Source organism: Opisthorchis viverrini (assembly GCF_000715545.1).
Source record: "Opisthorchis viverrini unplaced genomic scaffold opera_v5_121, whole genome shotgun sequence".
NCBI classification, from domain to species: domain Eukaryota; kingdom Metazoa; phylum Platyhelminthes; class Trematoda; order Opisthorchiida; family Opisthorchiidae; genus Opisthorchis; species Opisthorchis viverrini.
In genome coordinates, this window is record NW_008751776.1 from 341,954 (window position 1) to 353,994 (window position 12,041).

The 12,041-nt window shown below is 44.5% G+C and overlaps 1 protein-coding gene across 1 annotated transcript in view; it reads right to left on the minus strand.

Moving 5' to 3' along the window:
* T265_06010 (hypothetical protein) overlaps window positions 1-12,041 on the minus strand; it is a gene marked incomplete at both ends in the record, with an annotated part of 82,737 nt that overhangs the window by 70,392 nt on the left and 304 nt on the right. The window contains 2 exons of the mRNA XM_009171169.1: window positions 5,662-5,896; window positions 11,778-11,984. Of these exons, the coding sequence (XP_009169433.1) occupies window positions 5,662-5,896; window positions 11,778-11,984 (442 nt within the window). The remainder of the gene's footprint in view (window positions 1-5,661; window positions 5,897-11,777; window positions 11,985-12,041) is intronic.

A 12,041-nucleotide genomic window follows, 5' to 3' on the forward strand; every position in this document is an offset into this window, starting at 1 on the left:
TTATATATATATATATATATATATATATATATATACCGCAGCCCTTGCAGTTCAAATATCCCTTGATATCAGGCGAAGTTAAAAAAATTTGCCTACCACAATGATGAGACACTGTCATTCCTCAGTATCGTACACGGCCCCATATCTGGTGACATCCACATCAACGAGCAATAGGCTTATGCAACATCTCTCTCCATATTTTTCATTGAAAAACAGGTTAATTTCCACATTTGTTTATGGATCCCCTTATAAACTTTTAGATTGCGCACTGAGATTTCACCACTGCCATACGAAGAGATTCTCTATTCGACTTGAGGACAAGCCTACTCTCGTGTCCATTCGCCACACAAAGGTATTGCCCACACGTGGAACCCCAAGCCATGCTATTCGCACAACAAGGCAAACTGAGGCTCGACCTAACCTGTGGATTTGATGACGAAGGTAGAGCGGTGCAGTCGAAAATAGAAACGCACAAACTGTGGTTCAGTAAAACAGTCTGCAGAATGCAATGGAAATTCCAGGCACCCTTGGTTCAACTTGGTCACACATGATTCAAGATCCAATTACAATCGATTTCAATAGCGTTTGTGTGATCGGTTCGCATCCATACTGTCATACTGCTTGCTTCGATACATGAACTTTTCGTCTTACGATGGTATCCTCAATGTTACAAGCGACAAGCAGTCATCCAGCACGGAAATCTTGAACCCAAATTCATCCTCTATGCAAGTTACGCGGCTACTTCTCTGCAAGCGATGCTTACTGACATTTGTGGCACACTACAGTAGGTAGTTTACACCCATATACCTCCCACGAAGCATTTCTTTTGTTCCAAACAGGCAACTGAGTTATATTATCCATAAGAGAACGATACAAGTTCGATATCTAATTCAGTATTTTTCGTGCAACTCACTTAAATATTCGGCTGCAAAGATCGAACAAGATAAAAAGGACTGTACTCGAAAGTCCCAACAAGAGTGAAAGATTGAGAAAGTCTGTATTTAACTCGATCATCAACAGAGAAGCCCTAGTTAGTTCTCAGGATTGTCGCAAAAAAGTAGTACATACCATCAGAAGGTCCATAATACATTGGTCTATCACGTGTGCGTGACTGGCGTGCAACTCAAGGAGAGCATCAAGGCTGAGATACTGCCACGTTGCTCAAGCCGAGACAGGAGCAATCGAAAAGCCAGGGTGACGCTCGGACCGCGGACCTCCTAGTCGGGCTCCGACGGCTGGATTATCTCGTATTCTTTGAACCATGCTCTCACCAGGGTATACTTGCTGAGGTATGTTGTAGATATAGTGTAGAGTAGGCAAAAAATATAGCTTTGAGTGCGTGGTACACCAGCTGAAGTGTCTTGGATGTACCGAAGATTTTGGCGTAAGGCGACACGGACTATTCGGGCAGCCAAACGAAACGGCGTCCTACACCAGCCACTACATACCTTATGAAAAAAGTTTTGTAGATGTCTGCATTCAAAGACGTATTCTTTCCATTAGTTGTATAATAAGCAACTTGGGGAACCCAAACCAATCCGAACAGTTCGTTCACCACATCGGCCGGCCTAGCAACACCGCTAATGACAAACAAGCTAGACTATCCACTCATCAGGATTGGACAGCCTCGCAGCGGCGAAGGTTGCATTGGATCGGTGAACTGACAGACAGTCTAGAAGCAAGAAGACACCATCCAAGTAGTCCAGTAATGACCGAACAGATAAAATCTGTCCGCGTTTTGGGCGCTTGTTCTGGCTCAATTTACAACCTAAAATAAATTATTCTGACGTATTCAGTTGAAGAGAATCATTTTGTAAAGTTCACACTATGTCTTGGTCAATAACTACAAAAAAAATCATATCGGTATTATTACTGATTGCTTTCAAAAGAAATCAGACAGTCCAGGAGTCCGATACCAAGAAGAAAAAACAGTCTGAAGTTCTACTTTTGGAATTCAGAAATAAACTGATTTCAGTGTTTCGGTGACGGAACTGGGAAAATACGACAGCTTCGGTGCCGCACGGTTTTTGTCGATCGGCACCTGCAAAACCGAAGAAATCAAGTTCGATATCCTAAGGTTGTTTGATCCGTAGCAGCTGAGTTCACTCTTGACTTATCGAGACCAACTGCGTCCAAGGGGCTATGCTCTGTTCAGTCGGCTTGAACATTTGGTTGAAGATATGATACAGAGTGCTCATGGAAGCACTGAAATGTGCTGAGTAATGTGGAGTTCAAGTAAACATACGAAACGCAGTTCAGCGCTCTCGGCATCTCCTTTTGTAAAGCAATTGACCGGAAGGCTACGAATTCCGGTCACACCTTTGCCATAAATAATCTGTCAGTTCACACTCATGGACGAGATCCTAGCTACTCTTCGCGAAGCCTGTCACTGCCTCAGCATTTGCTTCGCGGTTTGAAAAATGGCTTCGGAACCGTGATAAAGCGAAGCTTGGGCTTAACAACTTTGAGTCGCAATTTAGAAGCCAGGTGGTGGAACCAGACAGCATAGAGCGGACAATAAAAACAGCTGCTACGACCAACAGCACGTGTTCGCGTGTGGAGGTCAAAGCAAAACGAAGGTCACACGTGTACAGTTCAGCCACTAGTATCCGAAGAGCGAACTGTATAATTTGATCGCCTTTGTGTGAGTAGGACTCTTACTGCGTGGTCACATTCTTCATGCTTCTCTACAACTCAATCTATTGTGAACGGACGGAATAGAAAACAAATCCTTGAATAGGCGTGGGTGTGCAGACCCCCACAACACATCAAAACAGACTGAATTATGCACGAAAATTTCCGGGCGGCAGAAAGTAGTCACAAAATTGGCACATTAGGAGATAAATGGCCCAGAAAGAACTCGATCAGATAAACGAAAAGAGGATGTTGAAGACGGACGAAACTTTCTGACCGTAGAAGGTACTATGCAGAGGCATCGTAGCTATGCATCCAAAGGATGAGTAGCTTCGAAATTGAGTGTGAAAAGTTTATTATTTATAACCGAAGAATGCTCACTGAGACTAGAAAATCTACAGGACATCGTTGCGCATTGTGTTAACATACAAAGAACCAGCCAATTTCAAACCAAAAACGCAGTACAACCACTGATGGAAAAGGTTATATTCAGTTTGTGTGATCGGTTCGCATCCATACTGTCATACTGCTTGCTTCGATACATGAACTTTTCGTCTTACGATGGTATCCTCAATGTTACAAGCGACAAGCAGTCATCCAGCACGGAAATCTTGAACCCAAATTCATCCTCTATGCAAGTTACGCGGCTACTTCTCTGCAAGCGATGCTTACTGACATTTGTGGCACACTACAGTAGGTAGTTTACACCCATATACCTCCCACGAAGCATTTCTTTTGTTCCAAACAGGCAACTGAGTTATATTATCCATAAGAGAACGATACAAGTTCGATATCTAATTCAGTATTTTTCGTGCAACTCACTTAAATATTCGGCTGCAAAGATCGAACAAGATAAAAAGGACTGTACTCGAAAGTCCCAACAGGAGTGAAAGGTTGAGAAAGTCTGTATTTAACTCGATCATCAACAGAGAAGCCCTAGTTAGTTCTCAGGATTGTCGCAAAAAAGTAGTACATACCATCAGAAGGTCCATAATACATTGGTCTATCACGTGTGCGTGACTGGCGTGCAACTCAAGGAGAGCATCAAGGCTGAGATACTGCCACGTTGCTCAAGCCGAGACAGGAGCAATCGAAAAGCCAGGGTGACGCTCGGACCGCGGACCTCCTAGTCGGGCTCCGACGGCTGGATTATCTCGTATTCTTTGAACCATGCTCTCACCAGGGTATACTTGCTGAGGTATGTTGTAGATATAGTGTAGAGTAGGCAAAAAATATAGCTTTGAGTGCGTGGTACACCAGCTGAAGTGTCTTGGATGTACCGAAGATTTTGGCGTAAGGCGACACGGACTATTCGGGCAGCCAAACGAAACGGCGTCCTACACCAGCCACTACATACCTTATGAAAAAAGTTTTGTAGATGTCTGCATTCAAAGACGTATTCTTTCCATTAGTTGTATAATAAGCAACTTGGGGAACCCAAACCAATCCGAACAGTTCGTTCACCACATCGGCCGGCCTAGCAACACCGCTAATGACAAACAAGCTAGACTATCCACTCATCAGGATTGGACAGCCTCGCAGCGGCGAAGGTTGCATTGGATCGGTGAACTGACAGACAGTCTAGAAGCAAGAAGACACCATCCAAGTAGTCCAGTAATGACCGAACAGATAAAATCTGTCCGCGTTTTGGGCGCTTGTTCTGGCTCAATTTACAACCTAAAATAAATTATTCTGACGTATTCAGTTGAAGAGAATCATTTTGTAAAGTTCACACTATGTCTTGGTCCATAACTACAAAAAAAATCATATCGGTATTATCATTGATTGCTTTCAAAAGAAATCAGACAGTCCAGGAGCCCGATAGCAAGAAGAAAAAACAGTCTGAAGTTCTACTTTTGGAATTCAGAAATAAACTGATTTCAGTGTTTCGGTGACGGAACTGGGAAAATACGACAGCTTCGGTGCCGCACGGTTTTTGTCTACCGGCACCTGCAAAACCGAAGAAATCAAGTTCGATATCCTAAGGTTGTTTGATCCGTAGCAGCTGAGTTCACTCTTGACTTATCGAGACCAACTGCGTCCAAGGGGCTATGCTCTGTTCAGTCGGCTTGAACATTTGGTTGAAGATATGATACAGAGTGCTCATGGAAGCACTGAAATGTGCTGAGTAATGTGGAGTTCAAGTAAACATACGAAACGCAGTTCAGCGCTCTCGGCATCTCCTTTTGTAAAGCAATTGACCGGAAGGCTACGAATTCCGGTCACACCTTTGCCATAAATAATCTGTCAGTTCACACTCATGGACGAGATCCTAGCTACTCTTCGCGAAGCCTGTCACTGCCTCAGCATTTGCTTCGCGGTTTGAAAAATGGCTTCGGAACCGTGATAAAGCGAAGCTTGGGCTTAACAACTTTGAGTCGCAATTTAGAAGCCAGGTGGTGGAACCAGACAGCATAGAGCGGACAATAAAAACAGCTGCTACGACCAACAGCACGTGTTCGCGTGTGGAGGTCAAAGCAAAACGAAGGTCACACGTGTACAGTTCAGCCACTAGTATCCGAAGAGCGAACTGTATAATTTGATCGCCTTTGTGTGAGTAGGACTCTTACTGCGTGGTCACATTCTTCATGCTTCTCTACAACTCAATCTATTGTGAACGGACGGAATAGAAAACAAATCCTTGAATAGGCGTGGGTGTGCAGACCCCCACAACACATCAAAACAGACTGAATTATGCACGAAAATTTCCGGGCGGCAGAAAGTAGTCACAAAATTGGCACATTAGGAGATAAATGGCCCAGAAAGAACTCGATCAGATAAACGAAAAGAGGATGTTGAAGACGGACGAAACTTTCTGACCGTAGAAGGTACTATGCAGAGGCATCGTAGCTATGCATCCAAAGGATGAGTAGCTTCGGAATTGAGTATGAAAAGTTTATTATTTATAACCGAAGAATGCTCACTGAAAGGGACAAGCATTTGACGGATGCGACTGAAAGCAAAACTACCAAAGTAAATGTGTAGCATAGGTGAACGCCATTTAAAGTAAATAGTACCAGAACTTACCATTAGGAGCGACTCCATCGGGACCAGCGGGAATCGGTGGAGGAATCACAGTGTAGCCAGCCTGTGCAAGTGCTTTGAGCACGACAACAAGAGCCACGGAACTGGCGCGAAACCGAATGTGTTGCGGGCGAACGCATAGTTCCTGGTCGCATGTGTGAACCATTATATTGGTGTCCGTACTGGACATTGGTAGACCATGATAGAGCATACCAACAATGGTATCCAAACGCCAAACCTAATGATGGCGCATGAGAGGAAAATTTGGAAGTAAATGCACGGTGGTGACATTAGGATGCTTAATCTCTGGGGAATAATAGGAAAACTGGAAAAAAACACAAACGCATCTGAGACAGTTCGCAATAAGTCCCCAATGGAAGGAACACGGCACCCACTAAAAAAAACATTCACATGACGTTTCAAGATTGGACTTGGAAGAGGTAGGCAGTAACTGTTAGCAGCTACAACCGGCTACGAATGTGACTATGTCCTATGTGACTCTAGATAAGATCGGGTGACTCCCTGAGAATGAAAATGGCTGACCTTAGTTCAGCAAGTGACCAAGTCAAGTAGCAAATGAAAACGATTTACGGGACTAGCAACATGAACACCAAAGGGCGGAAAATAAGTGCGACAGAATTATAAAACCACACAAGCCAAGACAAACTGAGAAGATTGTTTCGATCCATTCCGCCTCAAAATCCATATTAGTTACTCTGCTACATCTTTGCGAACTATATGGTTAAAACTTTCCCGCAACAGCTACAAATTCCATGGTTCAGATGGAATATTCTACTCATCAAGTTGCTGAAGATTTTTCGATAGCCAATGACCGGTTCCGCCCTTCGTGAGACTCATAATGTAGGTGCAATGCCAAAGTTTTTACTTGGAGAGGAACAAAAACGAAAGATTCAGTTGTATTCGGTTGATTCTGCCGTTCACGGTCCACAAATGTTGTTTCAGGGGCCCTAGAGGTCTACACATTCAGTGAATGGATATAATCTACACAGGGCATTACATGTTCGTCGGTCCAAACATTCATGCAACAAAACAGAATGCGACGGCTGATGATATGAGAAGTGGTAATCAATGTTGTCCAATGCGAATATTCTACCCTCCCGGCTACTAATGATGACCAGCAGCTGTTTCGAGTGAAACCAGGTGAGAATTCAAGGGTTCAGAGGCTCACGCTAATCAACTCAAGACAAGGTATACTAAAACCGAAACCCCGGGTTATGAAGCGGCGTATTTCGCCCAGAAGCCATGTCTGGTTTGTCGTCGATGGAGGTCATTTTATTAATAGTGCACGAAAAGTACCATCACTGGCTCAATGTTTGAGAATAGCTGATCCATTAGTCATGAAGGTCATTGTACTCCATTATTATTCCTAGTTTGCACGGATTTCGAAAGTGTCTGGCAGCTGTAGGCGTTGCATCTGCATTTAAACCGCAGCATCCTGCAAACTGACGTTACTGAAAGGGAAACTATGACCCGGATTCTGACATCCGAATAACGGAGTAACTGAACAAGGCTACCGATTGTCAAAATGGCGTGTTTTTGGTAAGTACACAGCATAGTGATTAAGATTTTCGAGTGAACAAAGATGCTTCAACTTCGACAAATACACCCATTTGCATATCAATAGGGTTTTCAAATAAATTATGGTTGTACATCAGCGAAGCATCAATATTGGACATTGATTATGTGCTGTTTCTTTGGTTTTTAAATGGCGCTCTCGATTAAACCACGTTTTGCTTGAACGCCAGCCAGGGAGTAGATTGCGGCTTAACGAAACAGTAAGATAAAATGCAGTTCTTGTGAACAGTTTCACCAGTAAACGTTTGGTTGCGTGGGGGGCTGTTTTTTCGCAATCCTGTTAGTCGGCACAAGAAATTAGGTCTCAACCTGTTTTCCCCTTCTTGGGGGTCATCTGGTAGGCACAGCCCCCGAGTTTCCCATCAGCAAACATGTTCTACTTGAGCCCAGATTGCGTGAAATTCACCACGTACACTCAGCCGCACACGAATTTGGACTGCTTGGGATTCTTACTTAAACCCCAGCTACATCTCTCATTTATGGTATTCGTCAACTGCATGGGCTGCACAAGAATCGCCTCATCCTTTAGCCCATGTGAAGGACACTCGAAGAATGCCACAAGAGGGAGATTCAGCTGGGTTCCGGGTGAACTCCAGTCAAAAGCAAACTGATATGCAAATCAGTGTACTTGTTGAAATCTGCCCAATTAGGGTTAAAGTAGAACATAAATTTGACGTGAATGCGGGGAATGTGTAGTCAAATAACTGTTATGGCTCAGTTTGAGCCTTGATCGTGAACGCTTCACCGCGCATTAAAGTTGGTGGTTCCAACAGGGGAGTCACCGAAGGTGAGTTCACGAGCAAACAAGTCAAAATCATGAGGAAATGTAATGTACTCAAAGGTGTCAACAGCAGCAGGAATGTGGGAATTCGGCTACAGCGGTCCACCCTTCACTAGAACTACCAGGCGGAACCTAAACTAACTGNCGGTCCCCCCTCACTAGAACTACCAGGCGGAACCTAAACTAACTGACCCCTATTCAGGGATTGTGTAACAAGTTGGTGGCCCCTGAGGAAACCTACTGTCTGTCAGTTTTTCATTAAATTCTCTCATTGGGTGAGTCTGTCCGAATAAAAAATGAACATAGCATACGAAAATGCACACACTTTGGTAAATTATCGTCCCGGAATCCGTTTCTTGTTGTTCTTATCTTGCCTATTCTATTCCCAACCGTACTTTTTCCTGTAAAGAGCATCATCCACAAAGAAACCTGAGTCACTTGATATAGCAAACCTCGCATTCACTGTAGTCTAAGGTACAGTATGGGAACTGTCTATCATCTCGTATTTGCATACGGTAACAGGCTGCACGGTTCGGATTCCAGTCTGCGTGAAATTGGCACAGATTGACATGCGGATTATCAGAGTAATCGAGGACTATTTATCATAAAGACTAACTGTACTTAATCAGTGGTCTCAAATTAAAATTGTTAACTGTGAGGCGAAATGATGCCCTGGCAAAAATCGCCTTACCGCTCCCGGTTGGCCGCTGTTACCGTCAAGAAACCTAGCTAGCCCAATATTGGGTCACTTGCGGGTCCAGCATCAAGCTCTGAATACCTGAGTGTGGACCCGACAGTCAATCATAATCCAGTATATGCTGGATGCCGGTTGCCAGTACCGCGTCCAGAAGGCTTCCGAATTTCCAAAACGTTCTGGCCGCATACATTCTGAATACGGCGCGCTGTACCTCGTCTTGGGCGTTAAATACACTATGTGTACCCTTGATGGTTCTTTTGCAGAAAATACTGGCTTAAGATGATCAGACCGAGAACGGAGCTGAGGCATTACCGTTATAAGATAAACTGTGTAACATAGACAGACTTGAATTACCTGATATAAACCTTCCGAATGGCCTTTAATCGTCTCCAGAAAGTGATTCTATCATTAGCGTTCACCGTTCAGTTCAGTTGTAGCACCCTTTCGGTGCCTAACTGCCATGCCACCTGGAGGAAGCACGAGGGCTGGGACACTGTCAGGTTGCCCGAGCCTAGACAGGGGAAGTCGAGAAGGTTGGGTCGAACCACGAACCTTCCGGTCAGTAAATTCGCGCTCTAACCACTTGGGCCATCTCTCCCCTAGATGGCCTAGATATACTTTTCGGTGAAATGGGATGGGAAGATCTGGTTCAGTTTGATTCAGCCAGGTCAGGGGTAGACACTCGAGCGGTGCTAGATTTAACACCTGTTGATGCAAGCCCACCACATTAGGAGCCATGCTCATTGAGCATTGGATCAAGCAACACGGAGCTTATGAAGCTAGACGGGTAAGTGTGAGACAAGTTTCCGAGACGATACATGTACTATGGATGGAGACGGAAGAATCTGAAAAATGTCAGGCTTACGGCATTCAGTAAGGTTTAAATGAACGACTCGCGGAATGGATAATCACCGGATATAACATGTCTCCTGTCTATGCACGTACTGTACACGCTTTATATTTGATGATAATGAACCATAACTGTTTCATGTACCCTGGTGAAAGCAAGAAACAAGAGGACTAGTAGAACGTGGAATCGAATCCAAAACCTCCATTTACAAGAACCACGGACTCAATTAGCTGAGCCTCTACCGACTAATCAGGCTTCCGGCGTCACCAGTTCACGCAATGCGATATTGTCCTGAGAATGGCTACAACGTTGAGGCTTCTATCACATCTCCAGTATCCAAACAGCAATGCGAGATGGACCAAGTTGTTAGAGCGCGAATCTACTGGCCAGAAGATCTGTGGTTCGAACCCAACCTCTGCCTCTCGACGTCCCCATCTGAGCTTGGGCAATCTGATAGTATTCCAACCCTCGTTCTCCCTTAGTTGAGTGGCAGCTAGACATTGAAAGGGTGCTACAGCTGAACTATTTACTTATTTACTTACTTAGTTAGTTATGCCGCAGTCAAGGCGACCCGGCTGGTGATGTGATACAAGAGTACCCAGTAAACAGTGCCACCGGTGGCTAGCTTTGCCACTGATTTTGTTGGTGAATAGAGGCCAAACATAGCATGTGCTGCATAAAAGCCTTCTGAAAACAAATGTAACATGATACTCTGGATACTGGAGTTCCATTTACAAAGTAATTTTTGAAACCGATTTGTTTGAATGCACCACCGATTAAATATATCATGAAGTTTTCGGGTTGCCACCTTTGGCCGCTTTTAGCCACCGGTGGAGCTATCGGTGGCAAGTGTAGCACGCCACCCCTATTTGCCACCGGTGGTGCGGCGGTGACGTGTTTACTGGGTACCGTTAGCTGTACTATGGCTGTAGGTTGGCTGGTATATTACCAGGCCCCCAGACACCGACAGGAAATGACCCAGCAACTTAGCCCACGGTTGAGATGGTTTGGATAGGGACACCAGTGGACAAACAAATTCAGTTAAAGGCTGATGTGGAATGCTATCAGACTGATAGTGCACAGCGAGCTCGGTCTACTTTCGAAAAATGTGTGATGCGAAAAGGGAGCATTGTTTGACTAGCCTTCAACAATTTTGTTAACGGTACTTTGGGAGGATGCCTCGCTAAGATATCGCATGACACTAAAGCATCCAAATATTTCTATTCAAAGATCTTCATAGATGATAACGCAATCCATCCTCAAAGAACAACCCATAGTGGAATGAAGTACGTAAGCATATGTATTCTAATCTATATATTGAAGTGAACCACGGCGGCGCCCTACATTCATCGGCTCACGACACTAGCGAACCAAGGAATCCATAAAATTCAGAGAAATAACGTAGTTAATTTGCAACAAATGTGCACAAAGTACCTGCACGAAGAAGCAGTCAGCCCAAATACACAAGAAATCGCTGACACAGTAGCCCGAGCGAAAAAGTCCGAGTGAATATTCGGTTCAGGTGCTCAGGTGAACAAACCATGCGTACTACTTCTGTGCGGCGGTAGGTTTGGTGACTGGCTCTTCTGGGTCATACGGATGCTCAATCGTGCCGTAAAACGAATTTCGGAAACAATCTTAACAGATTTTTATTGTGTTACACGACGAATTTATTTTCACACCCCGAAGGGTGTGCTCGTTTTTGAGAGGGACAATACTGGTGTGAAACACGTACAAGCCACAAATATATAGGAAAACCTGTAACTCAAGACAGTTGTTGAAAGTTGCCCTCAGCCGTGTTATGGAAATTTGATTCTCGAGGCTGTAGGCGAAGGTTCTGCACTCATGTTCCGAAGAGTGGGACCTCACCATGCTTTAATCTGAAGTTCATTGGCCTGTTATCAGTAAAATCTACTCAGAGAGTTGGTCACTCAACCGAACTCATTCTCCTGTGTTCTATGAACTGTGGGATGAACACTGAGGACCTAAAACGATGTACCCGCCGGCCATTTGCTTAAAAAGGTAGGCTGTTGGCACCAGGGAGTAGAAACACTGTGAAAACATCACGGGGCACGGAAAACATCCTGTTCTTTAAAGTGTGCCTTGGTTTGAAGTTGCTTACAGGATTTTAAGTCTAGTTTACACGAACCACTGTGATGTGATTGGATAAAAAAACGAGCAACTGTGCGACTAACTTTGTCGGATCCTTTACCCCCATCAATCCGTCTCATGCGACCTTTGGCATCCCCACGACTGATTACACACGAGTCTGGGTCCTGCAGGCTGTCCTCGCTGCACAACCAACACTTTAGAAACCAGAAAACCGAATCTGCCGGCAGTTCTTTGTACAACTTTTTGAGCAAATTCGCAACCGCATCGGTCTCAGAAGTCGCGTTCATTTCCTGTAAGATGGAGAACAAGATGGTACAAGAATAGATCGTATCCGTTGTGGATGGGGC